Source organism: Elaeis guineensis, chromosome 8, assembly GCF_000442705.2.
Source record: "Elaeis guineensis isolate ETL-2024a chromosome 8, EG11, whole genome shotgun sequence".
In the NCBI taxonomy this organism is placed as follows: domain Eukaryota; kingdom Viridiplantae; phylum Streptophyta; class Magnoliopsida; order Arecales; family Arecaceae; genus Elaeis; species Elaeis guineensis.
The window spans coordinates 6,349,159-6,373,149 of NC_026000.2; the positions used below are offsets into that span (position 1 = coordinate 6,349,159).

General features: G+C 36.3%; 2 protein-coding genes across 7 annotated transcripts; one reads left to right on the forward strand and one right to left on the reverse strand.

The window, feature by feature from the left end:
* The first annotated feature begins 686 nt into the window (after positions 1-686).
* On the forward strand, positions 687-3,016 carry LOC105050542 (GPI-anchored protein LLG1). Its single transcript, XM_010930608.4, has 3 exons — positions 687-1,210; positions 1,319-1,375; positions 2,470-3,016. Exons 1-3 carry the CDS (start codon positions 1,120-1,122, stop codon positions 2,817-2,819), a joined length of 498 nt encoding a protein of 165 aa, XP_010928910.1. The 5' UTR covers positions 687-1,119; the 3' UTR covers positions 2,820-3,016.
* Positions 2,348-23,729, reverse strand: LOC105050543 (actin-related protein 8). Of its 6 annotated transcripts, XR_012134039.1 has the most exons (14): positions 23,084-23,728; positions 21,151-21,236; positions 20,304-20,374; positions 20,075-20,142; positions 19,005-19,066; positions 18,132-18,229; positions 12,946-13,027; positions 12,030-12,172; positions 11,620-11,768; positions 8,140-8,273; positions 7,929-8,047; positions 4,503-4,673; positions 3,510-3,593; positions 2,348-2,933 (listed from the first exon to the last, which is right to left on the reverse strand). XR_012134039.1 is itself a non-coding variant. In XM_073242919.1 (13 exons), exons 3-13 carry the CDS (start codon positions 21,200-21,202, stop codon positions 4,581-4,583), a joined length of 1,071 nt encoding a protein of 356 aa, XP_073099020.1. In that variant the 5' UTR covers positions 21,203-21,236; positions 22,813-22,835; positions 23,084-23,125; the 3' UTR covers positions 4,204-4,580. The 6 variants fall into 6 exon arrangements, 5 of the variants coding, with proteins under 5 accessions (XP_073099020.1, XP_073099017.1, XP_073099016.1 ...); XM_073242919.1 differs by lacking the exons at positions 2,348-2,933; positions 3,510-3,593 and adding an exon at positions 22,813-22,835 and having other exon boundaries at positions 4,204-4,673; positions 23,084-23,125; XM_073242916.1 differs by lacking the exons at positions 2,348-2,933; positions 3,510-3,593 and having other exon boundaries at positions 4,204-4,673; positions 20,304-20,365; positions 23,084-23,729.
* Positions 23,730-23,991: the final 262 nt, after the last annotated feature.

Sequence of the window (23,991 nt, forward strand, 5' to 3'; positions counted from 1 at the left end):
TAATGTACGATACTTGTTGCCTTTTTAATGCGTCAAAGATAACTGGAAGAACAGGTTGGTGTGCTTTTATCCCCAAAAAAAAAAAAAAAAAAGAAGGAAAAAAAGAACAGGTTGGTGTGCTGGCCCCAATGCGTCGAGGATATTGTGGGCTCCATGTGCATATTAGGACACCGTTCATCCGGTGTCGGTCCTCGGTTCCAACAGAACGGAAGGGTCCATCAAAAACATTTAAATGAGAGTAACGTGTCAGGTCCAAGGAGCGTCCTTAAATCTTTACCAAAAAAAAAAAAAAAAAAAAAAAAAAGGAAGAAGAAGAAGAAGAAGAAGCGTCCTTAAATGCATCAACGATCTAAGAATGAGTACAATACGTGTGTCCTTGCATGGCGTTTCGTGGCTCAGAACCTATCTGAGCCTATACGTATACACACGTCTGGTGGTGGACGCGAATATGCGACAACTAAAGCGGGACCAGCTGGCATGGCGGCTCACGGGCTCGTGCGAGTGGTGGTTTCTGGCGGCCTCGCCTGTGGCTGAGATCGAAAGATCTACGGCTCCATTAAAGGCTTTAGGATGGCTTCACAGACCTTGGAGTGTCGCTATTTCCTCAGGTGGCCTAATTGAAGCATAGGAAGGAGAAGGGGAAGGGGGATGAAGGGAAGTGACGATTGAAGCATAGGAAGGAGAAGGGGAAGGGGGATGAAGGGAAGTGACGGATTTGAGGTTGTCGCAAACAAATGTATAAATCGTCGTCAACGACCAGGAGGCCGCCAGTGGGGGACGGAGGGAGGGAGGGAGAGAGATTGATTTATGAACGGATTGTACTCCTTTCCGTATAATTTCAAGGCTTGTTTTATTTTTAGCTTTTATTATTGGATAGACGTGAAAAAACAGTCATGAATGGGATCTAACGTGGGTTGACTCGTTTCGCTTATATTGGCGTTTTCTTCTCTCACCTCCTCTTCTCCTCCGCCTTCTTCTCCTACCCTCTTATCCTCTTTTGGTTACGAAATTGGACGTAGAGGAGGATGGGAAACTCTAGAAGGGTATAAAAGGTTCTTTCTTTTTCATTTTTATTTTTTCTTTTCTTTCAATTTTCAGATAGATTGGCGGCCAAGAGAGATGACCTCAAACCAGAGTATCTCGATGTCGGTGGTTGTGTTCTTCCTCTTGGCTGTATTCTCTACTGTTACCGCCACCACCTTCATTGCAGGTTTTTATCCACAAATCTTCTTTCCCTTCTTGTTAAATTTTTTACAGATTTTTAAATAATTTATGATCTGATTTTTTTTTATTTTAATTTGGAATTAAAACGATACAGGGGACGTGCTCCAATCTCACGGACCCACAGGCCGAAATCTTTTGCAGGCCAAAAAGAGTATGCCTCTCTCCTTTCTGTCTTATTACTTACGTACGAAGCTTAAGCATTAATGAAATTCTCCTTTTCTTATTTCTTTAAATATATTTAACTTAATATTACAAGGGAGAGCACGTATATCTTCAGTCTTTCTTTCTTACTTTTCTTTTTTTCCTTTTTTGTTTTGACGGTGGGAAGGAATCCCTGTTAGTTTTAACCAGACTTTCAAATGGAGAACCGGTGAAGGAATTGGTGATAAATGATGAGGTTGTAAGAATTTTAAGGTGAATTGGAAAGATGGTAAATGCTTTGTGTTGAATGTTATGACATGAGAGAGGTGGGACGACCTTTTTTCTATCTATGCGACTCCATGCATGACTAACCTTTTTATATAGATTTCAAGGTATTACACATGTAGGGCATGAATATAAACAACATCCATGTCTCAAATATTGAGGCTCATCCAAGTCCCACCCTCACCTTGATTTTGGCCTCTCTCTCGTCCTAATTCTAAAGAAAAGAAACAGACAACTGTTTGTAGGCTTAATTAAAAGTGAAATGGAAAACAATGTGAAATATGAAATGTGTAAGAACTACGGATCAAATAGCAATCAAACAAAGACGTGAGTGCTTAGTTTCCATCATGGAGCTCATCATATGGTAAAAAGAATCTTGAAAAGGTCTATATTTTTCTTGTCATGATATGGAAAATGCTAAACTCTATAGATGCAATGCAAACACCGTGAGAAAGAATCGCATCAGGAACCTCCCCCTCCACACCCCCCACCCCTCGAGGAAAAAAAAAAAAGGGGAAAAAGAGAAAAGCAGAGCTTGGTTCACATCACGTGCCTTAATAATTTTTTTTTCAGGAGTATAATATGCCTTAATAACCAGTCGGTCAAACAGAACTATAAGAACAAAAATTATTTACTCTTTTCTTTTAAGTTGAAAGAGGTACTCTCTATTTTTTAGCTCCACCACCCTTCTTGTAGATACTTGCAAAGTAACTTCTAGCATGTATTCCTGAAAACAAACACCTGTATACCGAGTAATAATCCATGTGCTCTCTGTAGAAAGCGGCAATAAAAGTTAATTCAGTGATTCCTCTCTGCCAGAATGCGAGATAAACTTTGAGTCTATGAACTACACTATCATCACGAGCCAGTGCAAGGGACCGCAGTACAATGCTAACTTCTGCTGCTCGGCTTTAAAGGAATTCGCATGCCCGCATGCAGAGTCTTTGAACGATCTCAGCAGTGATTGTGCATCAACCATGTTCAGCTACATAAATCTCTACGGCAAGTACCCTCCAGGCTTGTTTGCCCATGAATGCAAGGAAGGGAAGGAAGGGCTTGTCTGCCCCGCTGAGCCTCCAAACTCTGGTGATGCCAACCACATTGGTCAGGGCTTCTCTCATCACGCACTCGTCCTATCTGGGTTCTTCATAGCCTTCCTCTTCGGCTGAACGTTCCGCAAGCTGCAAGCGCCTGCGTGTTGTTTGTATTCAAACCAAATGGTTTAGCGGTGACGCTGTATCCTTCATTCATTCCTCCAAAGACCATTCCCGGTCCGCCCAAGTCTGTAGTAGTATTAAATTTTATGTCAACTCTCGTGTAATTTAATGTTTCAATTATTTATGTGACATAATGCATTTCCAGTGTACTTTGAGTTTTTATGAAGCAATTTTGTTTATTAAGGAGGCTTATGAGATGTAAATTGGCATTATGAAACGCCTTAGAAATCCAGAGTGGACGTTCGTGATATCTGTCGCTTTCTTTTTCTTGAAACCCAAAGTCATTAGTATTTCTTTTCTCTGAGCAATTTACTCTTGCACACATATGTGTGAAGCTCTAAAAGTTGAAACCGCATGTTGTCAGAAATTCTCCAGGGCCTTGGCCGAGTAGAGAGAAGAGCATGTGCAGGAGTGTAGTTGTGAAAAAAGTCGAAACTTCAGCTAAAAGCGATTTTCCAAGGCCTTAGCCGGGTGGAGGAAGACAGCATATCGAGCTTTAAGATTTCCAAGAATCCTGAAGCCATCACCTCACTGCCTTATCTCTAACCCATCCTCGATACATAGAGTTCACAGGCACCAATATTGTAAAAGTTACACATAATGGAAAGGAACATGCTTTAAGAAAAAATCTTTGAAAATTACCTCATATAGCACGAAGTCTCTTCCTGCCATTGCCCGCAGCCCGCAGCATTATATTATGCTTGAAACCTGTTCTGTTGTTAAAGTCTGCAATCAATATTTTCACGGTTAAAGCATCAATCTCACTGCCGGTGAACAATATCAGGCATTAGTTGCTAATAAATGGTGGGCGAGCAGAGATTGGCATTCGAACCGTTTAAAAATATTGAAAGAGACCGATGAGAAACAAAATTTTGCACTTGGCCATTCTTGTACAGGGAGGGTTTCTGCAGACCATATTTTGCAAAGCAAAAAAAGAAAAGAAAGAATCTCACCACATAAAAAGCTCATAAAAGAAAAGTATTGGATACCATCCTTTTAAAAATAAGTACGAGCATGATCCAGATAATGCAAAGAAATTCATAATTCCAATTTTTTGTTAGAGAAGATTAATATCAAAACTCATAGTTATACGCAGCAACAATGGAGTCAATTATCAAGCAAATGAGACTGGAACCAGAGAAAGCACGCTAGTTCCAAGGTAACGGGCTGTCTTGGGGTTTGGAAGAATTTTTGTATTAGACTGAACAGCAAGGCATTAGAAAGATAAATAAGCGCACGAGTCAAATTGGTCTTAAACGTACAAGGGTCTCTGCACAAAGCGACAGTCCATGGGACTGTACGGTCAGTCAAAAAAGCAAAACTTACAACATTACACTTCAAAAGAAATGTCATATGAATCTGTTTTATTATTTAGTTCTTACGCAACATTTTACGCCGATATCTGGAGCGCTGTTACTAATACAGCACGATTAATGATTATTCTTACGTCTTATACATACATTATATACAACACTTTGCAACAGCATGCATTTTCACAATAAAATGCCACAAGATGAGGTGAAATAATGACATTTATTGAGAATTAGCTACATTTCAAGATTGGAGAGTGTATTCGCTCTGAGAACATTATGGAATCTCCATTTATGATGTAGTAGCTTGACTCGGTAGCCTTACCAAAGTATCACTTTCTGTCTGCAAACAAAGGAGGCCAGTGACCTCCCAAGTCTGGGCTTGAAACAAGCCACATGTTTGTCACCATGCACCAATGAGAGATGTCACATTGCGGCGGAACTTCTGGCGAAACTGTTTTTTCGTTGTGCACCATGCCTCAGAGAAAGTGCTCACCTAAACAAGCAATAGCAGCACAATCAACTCAAGCAGAAATCATCAAGGCATGCAAAACAACTACTTATAGATGGCCACTGGAAAAGTTCCAAACATGGACGTATCTACTGCCATATAGTTATGAAGCATTCTCCTGACCTTCTTTCCATCCCGATTTTGACTGCCATTTTTTTATCAATCCATTTATGAGCTCATGTAAAATTAATGAAAAGCTAGCACTATAAACCAAGCCGCCTAATCCAAGAGAAACAAAAAAGATATAGAGGGTATATTTGGTACAATGTCCTAAAGACTTTGTCTTCTTTTTATTTACTCCCTACAGTTTCCTCTTTCCCCTGTCCTTAGCTTTTTATATTTACTCTGCCTGTTTACTCCTCCATGAGTCTGGTCAATGCTAACTGCTCCATGCCAACTTTGAGTTTCCTGCTCCACCTGTTGCAGCCAGACTTATAGTCGAGGCTTCAAATAGCAACCCTAATAACATTATAAGGGCTGTTATAATGGTTTCAGGGTCCATCTGTTATATTGTATAACAGGTTACTTACTTTTATAATAATCCATTACAATACAAATAATGATCATTATTTGATATCTATACTATTCTCTTAACAAAATAATTTTTCTCTTTAAGATTCAAATTTCTTCGAAATTATTCCTCTGTAAAAATGTACTACAACACAAAATGCAAACGAAAGAAAGGCCTTTTAATTCCCTTACCAAGGGTAAAAGGCCTAAAGCAAATAAATAGGGCATCCCAATTCCACAGTCTACATGGAGACTAAAGAGAAAGGAGTTTTTGGTATTAATTTCATCACTGGACTTAAAATTTCTAAATTTCCATTATTATTTGTAATGTTCTGTTATAATACAATCATAAGTTTAAAGCAGTTATCATTCTGCTATTATAACCATTATGAAAATTAACAATTGATTTGGTGGGGTTCTATTATAATGGAATAACACCGTTATTGAAACCTTGCACCTTGTAGATTTTCCCTAGACTACAACTTTGGGCCTTATGCATATTGCTGGGGATGGTTGATTTTCAATAGATCTAATCCTTCCCAAGAATGGGATTTATGCCTTTATGGATTATTTATAAGTATATTTAATTATATTTGCAAAGATAAGTTATATTTGATTAATATCTTCAAATAAACTTCTGGCCATACATGAACATTACAAAGCATCTAAAATTGATTGCTTTGTGAAAGTTTTGATGGTGTCCAATATATGGATCCTTAGAAAACTGATGTAAGCTAGGACCCCCTCAAATTCTTTTTTTTTTTTTTCAAAACAATATAATGATTGTTCTAAATGTTGTTCAGAGTCATTATAACTGACAATTTGGATAATGGCAAAATGATTTCCTTGTTTCACAATAGAACTGTTCAAAGTTTTTGGTACTTCATCTTGCTACTAATAAAAAAACATGACACAACGAGGAATAATGTATTCAGTAAAAAAAAATTCAAACAATAGCTGCTATCAATAGATATCATTTTCATTTATGATATAATCAAGGGCTTGTGATTTTATGTTATATAGCATCAGAACAAGCTCGTCATAAATTGTTACTATATATATTATTTTAAAATTTACATGCATTAAAAAATCTTGAATGGCTTGTTTCCAGCTGTTTTTCATGCTCTCCACATGTGAACCACGTGGAAAAGTTGCTAGTTCTAATTATAAAGCAATAGATATTAGGGGGATCCATAATATACCAACCATATGGAATGGAAGAGAATAGCAAGAATAAGAAATTCATAAAATAAAAAACAGACTAGATGTTCTCCTTTTGGTGATTTGAGCACTGGTAGGCCAGTTGAAGACAGCTCAACCTGATACCACCTCAGCCTGTGGACAAGCTGTTGGGGTGGGCAAGCACCCACAGACCTTTGACCAACCAACAAATTGCTCCCATCCAGACCACCTAAAGTATGCCCCATGATACTCCTAAACTGTGCCTTGAGCGCACCAAAAAGGACATGCATCATACAACCTGGACAGCGAAGGTGTTCACATGTTCCCAACAACCACCTCATGTTATGCCAAACACACAACCACCACTCTAGGAGGTTGGCATCGGACAAACTCACATAGGGTTATTGATTAAATTTATATCTTGAGTGGTAGATGCCTATTACCTCATTTTGACAATATCCGCAACCAAATGGAGATCCAAATTAGATTGTTTAGAGATCCAAGAATATGGATTAATAGTCCAAAACTAACAATGTTGTTAACATCACTTATGAAGCCATCTCCTTTCTTTTTTTCCTTTCTTCTTTTTAAATTTTGGGGGAAAATGAAATGATCCCTGTGCTGCTTCTTGATCACATTGGCATACTAAGCATCTAACCAAGAAACATTCTGATGAACCCAAAGACTGTAAAAACATAGAAACGGATACTGAGATAAGATGATGAATTCAGCAAACAGAAATGTATGGCGTTACTTCAAGAAATACATGGAGCTCAGTAGATTGAGAGAAGCTTTAAGGATTGACATCATGGCACTCCTACTACTTGATGGCAATGCATAGACCTAGGTTGGCTATTTGAAAATGGATACTTCTCTTGGGGCACACTGATTACGACACAAGCTCTGGAAATGTCAGAAGTTTCACCGAGAAGACCTATTAAGAGGATGATGACTGATACAGAAAGGAAGAAACTGCAAGCTGGAAACAGAAGCCACCAGGCTTGGTCTACAGTGAGATGAAAGTGGGTGAAGATACATGTGCAATGCTGAAAAAGGAAACCACCATGGCCTCCTAAGCTGCCCATGATGCAAGAAATTTGTTGCATTGCTGCATAACTTTTCAGGTGATCCATACAATAAGGCTGCAATTCATCAGCAATTAGCTTGCTGTTTCTGGGTATCAAAATCAAGCCATGCAGGTCAGGTGCAGTTTCTTGCGGTTAATATCTCTATACATACATACATACATATCCATTTAGCCTGGTGGGCCTCACAGCTCACCCATTCATGAGGGGGGGGGGGGCGCAAAATGATATTGTAATATAGCTACATTTCATTACCCTTCTAGATATGTTCAACCTTTCTTGGATTAATCACAGTCAACAAGAGTTATTTCTAAAAAGAGTCATATGCTTGGTTTTTCTAATCTTTGTGCTCCGCATGACAACATACAATTCCATATCTGGACATGAATATAAGCATGTACATATATATGTGTGCACTAATGCATTATAATCTACATTTGGGTACAAGGTTAAGCAAGCTTACATTGCTGACAACCTTTGCTCCAAACCAGGCAGAATCAGTGCCATATGGTGGGGGGATGACTTTTATTCCATCAGACATGGATGGTGGAAAAAGTTTGTACAGCTCTTTCTCTAACCTCTCTGAGATCAAACAATTATGAAATAACATGGTGAAACATCACCCATTTAACAGAACAACTTCAGCTCAATATACAAGAAATAGTACAACATACCTGGCAGTCCAGGTAAGCATGAAGATCCACCTGCTAAAACCACAGTTTTAAACCATCCATTATCACTAGCCACTTCTGCCGCAAAACAATGATCCATACAAAGACCTACAGCTCGATGCAAACCCATTGCACGCCTGTAACCACAACAAATAAATCACAGACATAAACAACTACATATCTTGGACTCGTAATTTTTTTTTTTTCTAGACATCGATCCCATACCCATTACATGAATTTACCTGCTGATCCATTTCAAGGAAGCAGATAATTCATGATGCAGAAAATACAAAATGTAAGGAAGCATATCTAAACTCAAAAAATGATCTGCACAAAAGCACCGACAATGCCTAGAAGTTACAGTTTCTCATGTCTCACAGGCACAAATCTTCCTATGAAATACTCAGGAGATTAATCTCCTGACATGTGCGTTGGGGTAGTTCTTTGCATGTATACCAACACCTTGAGCAGACATCATGGTTAGGGTTGTGCAAATGGTTCGGTTAAGCGTAAACTGAACCAAACCGTTAATTATTTCAGTGTTTGGTTCATTTTTTTCTGAAAATTTCGGTTTTGGTTTAAAATCGAACCGAAATTTTTTAATCGGTTCGGTCTTTGATATTTAATTTGATAATTTTGATTAACCGAAAACTAAAATTATCTAATCCCTTTTGATTTAATATTTATGTTTGGGCTAAATATTACTTGAACCAGATGGTCCAATTAGACCGTGCCAAATCCGACGGTAGATGACACGCTACGTTACCCCTTGTATTTGACCAATTCCTGATTGCATGCCATCCACCATGCATCTACCCCGTGAGAGGAGGTTCCTGCTTTGAGTTTAGAGTAAGTTTATTTTTAAATATTAATATTCTGAGAACATATTTGTATAGATTTTGTGCTTCTTTTTTCTTAATTTCTTTGAGGCCTCGTTTAATTAAGTGAGTCAGATTGATGTTATTTCTTTGGATGATATTCATGTTTAGGAGAACGTGTGACAAAATCTCAGTGATTTTTTTTTTTAAAAGACTATCTTTCATAATTTATTTAGTCTAATTTTAAATCAAACTCACTTATCACATCCTTTCTAAATCATGATCCACCTAGACTAAGCCCAAGTGCAATTCTGCAGCCCAAATAATGAAATTATTAAAGAATTTAATAAGCCTAAATCAAAATCAAAAGTCCAGCATAAAGAAGCCCAAAACCGAATTATTGAACCGAACCAAACCGAAATTATTTCGGTTTGGTTTTAAGCTATTTCGGTTCGATTTTTGGTTCTACAAAATGCAAGTTCAGAAGTTCGATTTTTCAAAACTTCGGTTTGGTTTAAACTGAAAAAACCGAATGCACACCCCTACATGGTCACAATTCAGTGTTTTATACTGGAATGGCAAGAAGTTCTCAACAAAGCTCTGCAATGAATTCCTCCTAAGTACCAATCATGCACCCAGCATTCACATATATTTCAATGTCACTACTCTCCATTGATTTAAGATCATGCACAGGAATAACTTTAAAGCAACGTAAAACGCTCTTCCACGATTTTGCATTATCCATAAGTTAAAGGAATGGAAGGGTCGATATGCAAATGTTTAATTGAACAATATATAGAAAATGGTGAACAAGATCATATTGAAACAAAGCCTATTGAGTACTTAAAAAAGAAAGACATTAATAAATATCAAGAAAGAGTAGCATAAATGCAGTGCATGCCATATATTTTACTTTATTCATTACTAAATGACTTCAACATGTTGAACATGATGGATTGGTAAGCAATCTTATGCTTTTCTGGATAAGAAATTATTATCCTTGGCCATGACACCACCATGAGAATTTTTATGCATCTCATAATTGCACCATAAGAGAAAAATAAAACAATCAAGCATCTAAGTTCAACCGTTCAGTTTGAACCTTCCAAGATGATCCTGTACAAACAAATCAAGGCTATCAAGCTAAACTCTTAAAAGTCTTCACATCTCAATGGTCCTAGCATCTTAGGACTCGTCCACTTAAAGCTAGTGAGTAAAACGATACGTACCATGTCTGATTCAATTTTTTAATTAAATCAGACATTGGACAACAGTTGAGTTAATCTTGAGACTACAAAAAAGAGGGTATGGCGAATATAACTTTTGAACCAGAGCCTTCCATGTGGAGATCACAAAAGATGCACCACTTTGTTTCCAGTTCCCACTGCAATAAGATCACTCATTATTCCAGTTATGTCAGAAATTAAAGACCAGTTTAGCCATCAAGCAGTCTATAAGTATTAAGTTAGAGGATACCTAGGAGGAGGCTGCCAAGTTAGTTTAGGGACAAAGAAATGGATCTAAAATCACAACTGACTCTTGTTCCACCAACGCTATGAATTTTGCCTTTCAGAAGCATAAAACCAGTAGCCCAGAAATATCTCATTTGTATTTTCACCATTCAACCAACAAACTTGAGTTTCTTCACAACAATCACCTACCCCTCTCCTTCCAATTTCATACATCATCACACATGCTCACATACAGAGAGACCCACACATCATGTTTGAATATCACACCAAGCAGAAGATCCTTCCTCTAAGTCATAAAACATACATTTCAAGAATGAGATAACACATGAATCATGGCTTGTCCTGGTGGTCATACTTGAACCTCTGCTTAGCAACCAGAGGTTTTGGGTTCGAGTCATCTGTGGTACATCCCCAAGTATTGGGACCTAGGTAATTATACTGATGGTGGGTCACCCTCCCTTTCTCTCTCTCCACAAAAAAAAAAAAGAAAAGAAAAGAAAAAAAGAAGTAAGATATCACATCTAGCAATTACATATCAAAGTAGAGTTAATAGGGCAATCAATCTGTTCCTGCCTAATGACATGTTACATAGATTACCACTTAGAGTCAAATTCTAGTTAACACCACCAAAAACTCATTTATATACCCCTGACTGACAGAACTCTGCCATAGGTATCAGCTATCAATATAAGCACAAGTAATGGGCTATTAAAAAATTGTACATGCTAGGACTTTGACTGACTACATGACAAGCGGACTAACCTTGTTCATCCTCGCACAGGGATTTGCATACCAAACCATACTAGGCAGCATGAGGTGCACCACACCAACTTGGTGCCATACCAGTACCTAGTGTCAGGGTTCAGTTTGTCCCTATACCAACACATGGTACAGGTGTTGTAACAGTTTCAACATCATGACATGTGTCAGTATGGGAACAAACCATGCTGTACCAATATCAGTAAGATGTTGATATGATACAGGGCCTGTCACCAATATTTAAGAATTGTCCTCACTAAACCAAAGAATGAAAAGCTCGTTGATTGAGACACATACCTTCAAGCTTCTATGGTATGTATTAAGAAAATAGGGGACACATCATAATATCCAATTTCACATGATAAAGTTGCAGAACTTATCGACAAGCATCATAAAAATTCTGTAAAAATGATGCATGAAAGCAAAAAACTTACATCCCTCCAATTTGTGGCTGGAAAAGGATCTCTGTAGTTTGGAAGCGCTCCTTTGACAGAGTGAACCAACCCTCACCTGCAACCTCGCATGATGCTTGCGTATCTTTACATAGCTCTGCTTCATAATCCCTGGCCACATAGCATAGTTTCTGGACACTCCGAAATATCAATATTGTCAGGTCATAAATCACATTTACATGTAATAGTTAAAAGACATCCCAAATTCATGATCTATCAGGTAGTTAAAGACGCCCAAACATCATATTTTTAACTGCAGTCCATTTGAGGGATGATCTACCAGTCATCATCCTCAAAATTTTGGATAACCTCAGTGGCGTGCGGCCATGTGGGTTAGTGTATGCTTGTGCGTAGATAGAGTTACTTATTGCTGTGCATACGAGTGCACATACCTCCTTGATTGTTCGAACCGTGTATAGTGACTCAAAACTTATATTTCTCTGCTGCATTAGCTCCCTAAGAAATCCAGTAAGTTTTAAGGCACCTTGTCCCACAATTTCAACACCCACCTCACGCATCACCTTTCCTCGAAGAACTGTTAAAAAAAAGTAACTGTAAGCAATTATGTTGAGGCCACATATTCCAGTAATAAGTTTAGCAGCAGCACCATATTGCTGGTCATGGTGTCTATTAATGTTTCAGAACCAATTTCACAAAATAGCTTAAATGATCTTTGGTTGTTCAACATGAAATGACTTGTGTTGTTTGCAAAAACTGAGGATGGTTCTCTAAAATGCCTGATGAATCACCACCTTAGACTTGAACCAAAACCTTCTCCAAGGAGAGGAAGGGTGCAATCACTGGGGCATCACCAGGTTCACTAATCGTAATCATATCAAGATCAAGATCATGAATGTGAAAAGAAATATCCATATCAATACATACATATACTCATGACTAAAGAGTTTAAGGCAAGATAATGATTGTACTTAAACAACCTGATGATAGCAATCCAAAATAGTCTCTCAAATGTTTGACATGCACATAGATACACACGCAGACCCTCAAGCAGAAGCAAGCATGCACGCACAAACACACGTAAATGCATGTGCATGTATCAACAGATAACCTGAATATTCCGCCTAGGATTTTCTGGAGCACACAAAACAATGCCTAAATCAAATAAATAAGCAAGGAGTGGCTTATAGATGGATTGGTTTAGCCTATTTATGCCTTAAGCAACATTTTGATTGGTTCACAAGTCATTTGCGTAAGAGCATTTCCTCTGTGCTTGAGGCCTTGTAACCCCAGAGAACCAGAAATAGAAACCTAAAAGATATTGACAGCACAAGGTAAAAGAAGACTTACTCGGGACGATGGAGGTGACATGGAAACCAATATTGACAACAATTCCAGAAGTGCGCTTTGCAGCATACAATGCCAAAACAGCCTGCAATTTTCACGATACAAGATTAAGGATGGTTTAATATTTTTGATGTCAGAATAAAACCATATTGTCATCTACTAAGAGCCATAAGAAGGAAATAGCTCGCAAATGCTCATACTTTCATCCATGTAAAAGCAAACAATTTGCATCAGAAACAAACTTTGGGGTTTTGTCCAATTCCACCAGATCAAACTTGAAGCTTTGGTAAGTTCATATATATCGATATTTTAGATCAAATACACTGGCCCTTGGACGAATCCTTTAGCAAAAGGAAATTAAAACAGCTTCACAAGTATTAATATCTTGACAGTGACTAAAAGGTGGTCAAAGTTTCTCTTAAATCTCAAGCAAACTGAAAGTTTTTGAAAGTGCCACATAAAATCTCTATGAGATAAAGCAGGACTGAATCTAAGTAAGCATTAGAATTTTCAAAACTATGCTATATTACTATTTGTAAATGATGAAGCAAAAGCATGATAGATCCTAGGTATAATGGATATTTCAATTTTATGTGCTGGATATATCAAAGACCAATACTTGTCACTTGTCGATATAGTTAGGGTACATGTTAGATACTTATTTTTAACCATCTTATTTTTTTTGTCCAAAAAAGACTACATATTCTTGTAGAATATGCTTCAACACTTCTTCAATACCTTCCGTGATGAAAAATAAAGCTCTCCTTTTATTGCAAGTTTGTGATATAGATATTATTGTATGGACTATAGAGTATAATTTACCTTTAGGGTCCATTCTTTTGCAGGTAAAAGATTTACCTAAGAAACTATATTTTTCTAAGTATTTTTCAGACAACATTTAGACAGAAAAATAATTTACCCACGTTCTTTTATGCATTGAAAAATGACTTGAAAATCTGTTACCCATGTCCTTTTGTATTACTATTTTTCTGGATAAGTTGCTATGATCTATCTATATTTTTCATAATACCCTTTATTATATAAATATTATTATATATTACATTATATTACTAATATATTATAATATTATGATATAATATATTATATTAATATCTTATATTAGTATAATATAATATATACTATATAATATTATTATATATAATAATATATTATATTATATTATATTAATATATACTATTATATATAAAACATATTATATTATTATAGTATTATAATAAATATATATAATATACTATAATATATTGTTATATTATTATATTATAAATATATTAATATATAATATATTAAATTATTATAATATGATATAATATATCATATTATATTACATTACATTACATTATATTAATATATATTAATATATAAGAATATATTATATTAGTATATTATTTATAATATAATAGTATAAAATATTAATGTATTGTATTATTTTATTGTTATATATTAATATAATACTAACATATTATATATAAAATATATTATATTATTATTACAGTATTATCTAAATATATATAATATAATCTAGCATATTATTATATTATAATATATTAATATATTAATATATTATATAATATAATATATTATATTTCATTACATTATATTAATATATAAGAATATATTGTATTATTATAATATATTATATAACAATTATATTTTATTATTATATATTATATCTTTATAATATATTATCATATATTATAATGGTATATTTTATTGTTATATATTATTATAATATAATATATATTATATTATATAATATTATTATATATAATAATATAGTATAATATATTATAAATATTAGTATATAATATATTATATTATTTTATTGCTAATATATTATTATATTATGTTATATTATATTATATTGTTATATTATTATATTATAATATAAAATATTAATATATTATATTATTGTTATATAATATAATATGTATATAATATATTATAATAATATATAATAGTATAATATATTATACTATATTATTATATATAATTATATTATATTATATTATATTAATATAATTATATATAATAATATAGTATAATATATTATATTATTATATATTATTATATTATATTATATTATTATATATTATTATATTATTATAATATATTATATAAATATTATATTATATTATTATATAGTTAAGGGTATATTAGGAATGAATTAAATGGATTACTTTCCCGATTGATAAGAAAATAATTTAGGCGCCACCTAGATGGATAAGATTTTCTCTCATTTCATGAGTAAACGCTATCCATAGAAAATTAACTTATCCATCTTGAAAATTGTAACATGGGTAAGTTGGTCAATGAGAAAGTTAACCAACTTTTCCATAATATTTACCCACAAAAGAACAGGCCTTAAGAATTTTTATGATGACTAAATAATGATGATGTCTGTGGAACATGGATATAGATGTTAACGTACAAAAGCATGCAAATAGGTTATTGCAATAACCTTGTTATACGTTATGAACACTTATGCATGTGTAAAAAAATAATATATTCACAGTGTTTTATCAGTCATATCTTATCACGTTTTCTCAAGATTTATCATAACTGTATCTCCATATCTTGTCATATGAGTATCTCATACTCAATACCATGCCTCATAGGTAAAACTTGAGAAAGGTCATAAGGTTTGGTTATCTAATTTATTCACATGCAAACAAGAAGTATCATTTCTCATATAACTTCCTTAAATTTAATAGCATACACCACAGTTCCATATAGGATTTCAAAGAGTACGAACTTGAAATATATGTCTATCGAATCTCTGGGACAACAACAATCATCTCGTGGACTCAGGTTGGCAGAACCGATACCAACAAGCATGCTAGCCAGACTAGTACAGTGCAATACCGAAGTGTATCATACTGAACCGTGGCACATCGAAACCATGGTGAGGGAGAGGAAGAGGGAGAGGGCCGGAGAGGGAGAGGAGGGAGCGAAAGAAGGAGAGGGGACTCACCTGGGTCAGAGATGGCCAGATTCGGAGGAGGTCATCGTCCTATCTTGCAGTAGCTGAAAAGAGCCGAATCCAGATCCAAATGACAAAACCCTAACCCTAACCCTAGTATAGAGAGAGGAGGGAGGCTAATCATGACGGCCAGGTCGAAGAGAGCGGAGCAAGTGGTGGAAGGTGGCTTGCTAACTTGCCAGTGAGTGACCCCAAAAGAGAGGACTGGAGGGGTGGGATGAAGATGTGAACCATCAAAAGAAAGTTGGGAATTTATAATCAAGTAGCTGAGCCATCTCTAGGCCAGCATTGGTATGATTTGGTACAGGTCAAACTGCCAGGTTTGAGTCGATTTGGGAAATCCCTATAATGGACATAATTTGGGTTGTATAATCTAAAATCCACAGAGGATTTTAAGTAAGCATTCTAGTTAAACCTATGTGTTCTATGCCTAGGTAGGCCTAGGCAAGAGCTCCTGCCCCATCAAGTCTCGCCAGGCTATAGCTGGCTGAAAACTACACAGCCCAACTTGGCCCAACTCAAAACTCAATAAATATATAATCTACATATTATATTATATAGTGATATACTATATATATTTATCTTAATGTAACATAAAAAGTACTCATCAAATACTTGTATCTCTTAATATCATCTCCCTCACACATGGATTAACCGCTCACATTTTTCCCTCTACCCATCCCTGAACCCCACCTCCATCACGGCATCACCTCCTCCACTATCTCCTCGCCATTGTATTCTCTCTCTCTCTCTCCCTCTCTCTCTCACGCACACAGGCACATGCACTCACAAAAGAACATGCCTAGTCAGTACATCTTGCAAGCTGCTTCATCCCTTTCTCTCTCCCTCCCTCCAAACAAATTTGACAGTCTCACCAGATCTTTGCCTCTCTCTCTCTCTCTCTTGCTGCCCGAAAACTATTTGCACCTGCTGCCTCACTGGATTTGGTGCACCTTCAGGTCAGACCAGACTCGAGCTGAATAATGCTTGCAAGTCCTTGAAACTAAGCTCAAGGTCCGACCAAACCCAGTGCAGTCCAACTTATGCTCAGGTCTAATTCAAGTGCCAGCAACACACAGTTTCCGCATCTGCTACAATTTGAAATATTAGAAAAAAGACAAAAAATATAAAAGCTTTTCATTACTTGTAAAATTAAAAAGAAAAGGACATAATAAGTGTTGTGCCCATCTAGTACCCATACTAGCCTGACATGGTACATGCTATCCAGCATAAAAACCTTGATCTTCAATCTTGTTTCATGCTTATAATTCAAAATCTCTCAAGTGCCATCATGGGAATAAATGGGGGAGATCAGGATATGAAAATGTTAGCCATGAGAAAGGAAAATGAATAAAAAATAATTTGGCTATTATCTTGATAAGTACTCAGATTATTGAACGTGCAGGAAAACAAGGCGGCTAAGAAAAGAAAGAAAACCTCACCACAACCATCCAAGAACCTGATTGTCCAGAAACATGTTAGCCATCTCAGATATATCTACAGTTTAAGGGGCAAGTCCTACAAATAAAGACTGAAATTTGGATAATAAACATCTCCTGGTAGATTTAGTAAGGGTTATGACTCAAGAAAAGGAATGACATGACTGAAAGCCACATGGAGAGCCACCAAAGGAAAATTAACTAGTCACTTTTGATTCCATGCAAGAAATGAGACGCCAAACAAGTTTGGTTACATACAGAAAAAGAGGAGTGATGATAACAATTCGTCAAATAAGAGGTTAAAGGTTTTATACATGTGCTATGATGACTAAGAATCTCTTGCAACACACATCCAAAGAATTGAAGCCAAGTTAAGGATGTAAGAATGAACATCAAAGAACAAAAGATCCGTTGCAACTTTGCTATGTTCAGCTAATGAATAAATGTCTCTCCATTACAAACAAAATAAATTCTGGACAACATTGACATCAATCAAAATACATTACGATTATTTTGTCTGAATGAATTCATCAAAAGAATGAGATAGGGACACAGAAATTATGAGGCATAATCCCATGGATTGGCTAATATACTACAGGAGGTCCAGAGTTAAATATAATAACTGAAATGTTTGCTGTGTTACAAGTTACAAGGACAAAATATTGATGCCAAATGGTCCCTACATTAAGCTTTTTAAAATACATGTACGATCATCTACCGACATAAAATCAAACAACTAAAATACATACTTGATCAATGGCACAAACAGCTGGAGCATTCATATCAAACAGGACTGAATAAATAGTCTCCATCAACTGTCTTCTAGAAGCCCTAGCAGATTCAGTATCTGGACAAGTGGAGAAAAGAGATGCAAATTTATCAGTTCCAGCAATTTCATTCACTCTTCTAACAGTTGTAAACGATCGCAACAAATGCTCTCCTTGGATAGCAGATGACGGAGGGTCCTTGATAACGGGACCAATCAATTAGTTAACTGGCTTCTAAGAAGTATCATCAGATTTTGAATGAGTTTCAGAAAAATGTTTCTATAATTTCTCAAAGAATTGCAGAGCTGCAGTTACATGCTGGTGAAATTTATAACAATTAGACCTATCAAAGGAACTTTATAAAACAACATCAGATTTCCCTTCGGTTTAACATCATATGAATCATTAAAACTGATCTTCCCATTATTAGTTTGATAACAGGTTTTTCTCCCTCAGGTTTCTAGTTGTCAGCTTTTCAGAAAACCAACTTTCTGAGTCAGGGTTTGGTGAAACACAAACTGAAAAACTACACATAGCCAGTAACAAGAAAGTGTGTCAAGTTATTCTTTATGAACTCACTCTTCCTCTAGTTTCAAAGTAACCACTGGAATTTTGATTTTTCACAAATTCAAAATACTGCATGCTCATCATGAACACAAAACAAAATCTTTCATATTATCATTTCTCCAGAAGTCGTGATTTTATTGTAATCAGTAAAGCATATCTTCAATCTGTATCAATGGTGGCTTTGCATGAAAACAGCAAATGTCTTTATATAACAAGGTTCTTTGACTATAAGAAATATGTAGAAAAATGTCATTTTATATTTTTATCATGGTCAACTAATGTACTAACCATCAGAATGGCAGATTGGGATGGAAACAATAATTGGCTGAGATGACGGCTTCACCTGCATCCTGCAATAACACCTTGCTAAAGTTCATGAAAATCAATTTAACAATTATATATGTGAATTTAAAATTGTCTTCAACAACAATTGCATAAGCTTGAGAATGTGTTCTCCTCTAATATTCTGTCCATACTACGAGACATAAATAGTTAACCATGTTTTACAGCAAGGAAAAAAATAAATAAATAAATAAATACACACACACACACACACTTCAAAATTTACACAATGTACAAGTGTCTGATACAGTCCACATGGAAGTCCATGTCAAAAATGTATAGGCCTCGTTGACATTAGAGCGCATCAAAGATACCATTCATACATATGTCCATGCGCACGCGCATGTGCGCATGCATGCATTATATTTCCATTCAAAATATGTGCCCATAGCTTGTATGCAGTAGATCAAGCCTATCAAATGTGATTTCTGGCCCCAATGTACCATAGTTATTAACCGCGTGCATTTAGCTCACCTTATCTCCCACTTTGGTTTGGCACTATTGGCTACACATCACTCTACTATGATAGGCATAGCAGAACCCACACGGATAATAACCTGGATTTCAGGATCAGACAAAGCATATGAGGCTTGATTGCCACTTTATTTATTGAGAAAATGGCAAACCTCTTCACATGTCTTGATTTAATCATCATAGGCAAACTCGGAGTTCAGGAGACATCTAAGTCCAAAGATGCTTGTTCTGCAACTTGTATGGTATTCATGCATTGTTTAAATCTTCATGTATTGATCATAAGCTTTCTTAACAGAAAAGCAACCAAGATCTTCTATATATGACTCGAATGGTCTTGTGCTAAAATCAATATTTCAGCCCCATCATGAACATACTAGGATGAACTCAAAACTAGAAAACCACAAAGCTCAAAATCAGCAATCAGCGAGTGGTCATAGGCCTTAAATAGTAACATATACATTAAATGGTGCTGCCTCTAACATGGCGACAGACTTGTAGTACATGACGGATACAGATTTTACCCAACAAGAAGAAGAAGAAACCTGTTATAGATTGTCAAGAAAAAATGACGAAGCCTTGCATACATTGGTGACTCAATGTTACCAAATTCCTGCATACAGGGAAGATTAACCACAGGTGAAAATCTGTCTGCTTGTGATCTTGGATGTTAGATAATATAGGAAGAATATAAATATAAGAACTTTAAATGCACTGTTGAATTTTTAATAGAAACTTATTAATCAAATGTTAAATAATATGACCAATGCTTACTAAAAAAGTAGCACAACGTCCAGAAGGAGAATCATACTTGCTCCAGCCAAACTTGCAATATCCTGATCCACCTTGACAGAGTACATGAAATGAATTATTTAGAAGAATGTTCAACCAACCTAATTACTCTTCTTCTTGCAAAATTACCAATGATATATCTAACTTAAATCTCCTATTTTATAAATGCTGACAAATACACCTCCAGAAGTAACTGAAGTAAGCTGTTCAAGTGAAAAAAAAGTCTGATAAGTGTATAGTTCAATGGGACAAAGAGAATGAAACTATGAGACTCTCACAAGAAACATTAGATGTTCCAACTGACACATGAAGGTATGTTCAGATAGCCAATCAGATAATGTAACTTGTGAGTCAGCACTGTACAAAAGTCCTGCAAAGCGACAAGGGCTAGTTCACTATAACTATCCTACTGACTAATGGGAATCATTCTGCCATGCTATCTAAATTCTTTGTTTCTCTAAAACTTAACCTCACTAGAGACTTTCCAAATTCCAAATGAACAAATAAGAAAAAAAAAAGTAGTCCACATAGAGAGTTCATGCCACCATTGCTGCATCAGTTGCACAGTTTTCTTGTCATGGAAAGTTGCCAGGGAAGTATTAGAGCATAGACTAAGTACTTACCTCCACACATCCCTCCAATGCACACATGGTACCATCAGTCCCAGTCTACCAGCCCCCCAGCCCACCCACAGATGAACAGGCAAAGAAAAAAAAGGAAAGAAAAAAGGAGGAAGAGAATAACAATAGAAAAAAAAAAAATCTTGATGATAAGGAGGAAAAGTAGCCATACAGATGAACCATAAATAGGTATCTTTTTTAACCCTTACCATCAATGATAACAGAACCTGGAACTGTGGCACGCATTGCATAAATGTTCATGAATGATAACTGTGGTGACTGATCATAGTATGTCCTGCAATAGAGAAGGAATGGAGTTAAAATAATTGTCTTTTTTCCCCTGGAGTAGGTGAGGAAAAAAACAACAAGCAGACAATTTAAGTGCACAAAGTAGTCCAGATATTTTAAAAGACTCTCTCTTTGGAGTTTTGTAAAGCCCATCCTGGCATATCAGGATTTCTGATATGTATCTTCTACCTCACTGCCCATAATTTGATGTTCATTAGTATTAAGACCAAGATAACAAGACTCCTCAAAATTGATACAGAAAAGAAGTGAAAAACAACAATTGAATCCACATAAACCAGATAACCTTCTATCCTGGCTTCAAAAACATTTCATAATTCCCTTGTGAGAGGAGGGAAAAAAACTCCCATGCTGAACATGAATGGTGAACTAGAATGGCAACCTCCAAAAAGATTACAACTTAATATTGCTGTTTTTTTATACACATCTTGTGGCAGCATATTTCGCTGTGCTTGTACGAACCATCATGTTCATGAGTATATCTAAATTAAACTCACCAAGCGAAAACAATGATTTATGATGGATGCATGTTTTGTTATATGTTTGAATGGATCCCAGAAGGCATGATTTTATCTCAATTGATTTACACAATTGGGACATGGAACATACCATATCATCTTTAAAGAGTTATTTTCTTTGCCACTTCATATCGAAGAAAGCCGTCAGTATAGTTATTTGAGTCCAAGTTACATAACCCCCATCAAAATATCCCTCTGAGCTGCACCACAGTAACCTGATCCAAATGCAGAACACTACATCATCAACAATCCTTGCCTTTTCTGTAAGGTGGATAAGGCAATGATAGAGCCAGTCCACTAGAAGATAGACTATGATCACCTAGTCATTGGTGTTATTATTTGGCAGGAGGAGGAATGAAAGTAGACTGAGGGATATTTAGCAGAAGCAGGAATGAGTGTAGACTAACGGAATGACAGATACTCTTTAATTATTAATATACACGGTCTAAAGAAGTATACGGAGCGGGGAGCACAGTTTATTTAAGGGGTGGCAACTATAATCTCGTGATAACCACTACTACTTTTTCCTGGTAGAGTGATATACTTCAAAATTTCCAGCTTTAAAAGTTATTTTCCATAGGCATCAATGGAAATTGAATTTTTTCGTATCTGGCAATCAGATTATTTTCACGGAGCAATAAATATGCCCACATCAACCATGTTATAAGTATTATTCCAACTAATTTTGCCCCCTTTCTACCTTTTTGCTGACAACATATAAGTAGATAAATTTACAAGAATTGCCAATGCTTGCTCTATTTTGGCAAAACATTTCTCTAACACCTTGATCATCCTAAATCATGAAAAATAACAGGCAAGTGGTCCACGAAGCTCTCCCTGTTAACATCAGAACGCCATCTATATCCCAAGATAAAATATATTGAAGATTGGAAGGCGTTGAATAAACATTTGGCATGGCTGCAGGTATTTTGGATGTATATTCAGCGTTTGTACAGGTTATCCCTTATCGATGTTTTCCAATGATCTGATGACCATAAATAAGATGATCATAATTCAAAACAGTGATACAAAGTTAAGCAAAATTACCTAAAAATAGGCTGATATAAGAACTTTAGCAGCACTTGCAGCAACACAGAAGAACAAAACCAAGTTAAGCACAAAAAAAAAAGAGTCAAAAAGCGTAAAAAAGTATGCCATCCCAATGTGAAAAGCATAAAATTACTCGCCATACGGCTAAAGTGAATTAATGATTGGTTTCTCTAAAACCTGTTCGAGGAAACATCATATTAACAAGGTTCCGACAATCTCGTGGGCTGTGACACAGACTCTTAACATCAAAGAAGTGACAGCGACTTACATGGAAGAAGTGCCCAATCTCAAGTGAGTCTCCGAAAAAAGTATAGAATCCCAGGACTCCTTCCCGTTCTGGAAGAAGAAGATCCAAAGCCTATTTTCCGACGCCAAAAGCTTCCAGGACTTGCAGACAAGACTCGTCTTTGCGACCTCCTTCGGTCCGAGGAACCTAAGAATCTGTATGAAGACATCGACCGGGAGCTGATCAAAGGCGCCCATCGAGGGGTAATCGGCCGGGAATTCCGACGAGCTCCGACCCGAAGTCGAACCTAAGCGGCTTAGCAAGGATCCGCACACTTTCCTCATTAAAAACGCCATCAGAGTCTCCGGCTATCCGCGGATTCAAGAACCAAGAAACCAGATAATGACCCAGAATTACATAAAACTTATCTTTGAAGCGAATCGAGGTGGAGAAGCTGATGCTTGGACCGCACCGTGACGAATTGCTCGCCTCGTCAAGGCGGTGGTTGAGAAGCCATCAGAGAATGGGTTTGGAGGAATCCAGGGTTAGGGTTTTGAGGGCAGGAAGGTTGGGAATTTCCAGGGTTAGGGTTCGGGAAGGAAGGGGGTGAGAGAACAAAAAGGAAGTAGGGCGGATGACATGGGTAGAGGGCTGTGCCAGGGGACGGGGGGAGCCGCTGACGTCGTGCTTGGACGCGTGTCCATATCCGCGCCGGAAGATTGGACGCACACGTGAGACGCTCGTGCTCTTACAGGCCGCCAACTGCCCTTTGATATATAACTGACGAGCGAAGGAGATTCGTTTGGACCTTCAACCAGGAATTCAGAATAACACCTGATTTTCTTGATCGATTGATTGATTTTATAAGTCAAATGAGGGTACTTTAGTCCAAAGGAAAACTATAGCAGTTAAATAAAGTAATTCGACTAACGTTTTTTTTTAAAATCCAC

Bases quoted from the DNA above. Each gene is read 5' to 3' on its own strand.
- LOC105050543 (XM_073242915.1), bottom strand. From the start codon at position 23,397: ATGGCGTTTTTAATGAGGAAAGTGTGCGGATCCTTGCTAAGCCGCTTA. The intron at 21,237-23,083 runs GTAAGTCGCTGT...TCTCTATTGCAG, and splicing joins AGATTGGGCACTTCTTCCAT to GACATACTATGATCAGTCAC. The intron at 8,274-11,619 runs GTAAGTTTTTTG...TTGTGGTTACAG, and splicing joins CAGCCACAAATTGGAGGGAT to GCGTGCAATGGGTTTGCATC.
- LOC105050542 (XM_010930608.4), top strand. From the start codon at position 1,120: ATGACCTCAAACCAGAGTATCTCGATGTCGGTGGTTGTGTTCTTCCTC. The intron at 1,211-1,318 runs GTTTTTATCCAC...AAAACGATACAG, and splicing joins CGCCACCACCTTCATTGCAG to GGGACGTGCTCCAATCTCAC. The intron at 1,376-2,469 runs GTATGCCTCTCT...CCTCTCTGCCAG, and splicing joins TCTTTTGCAGGCCAAAAAGA to AATGCGAGATAAACTTTGAG.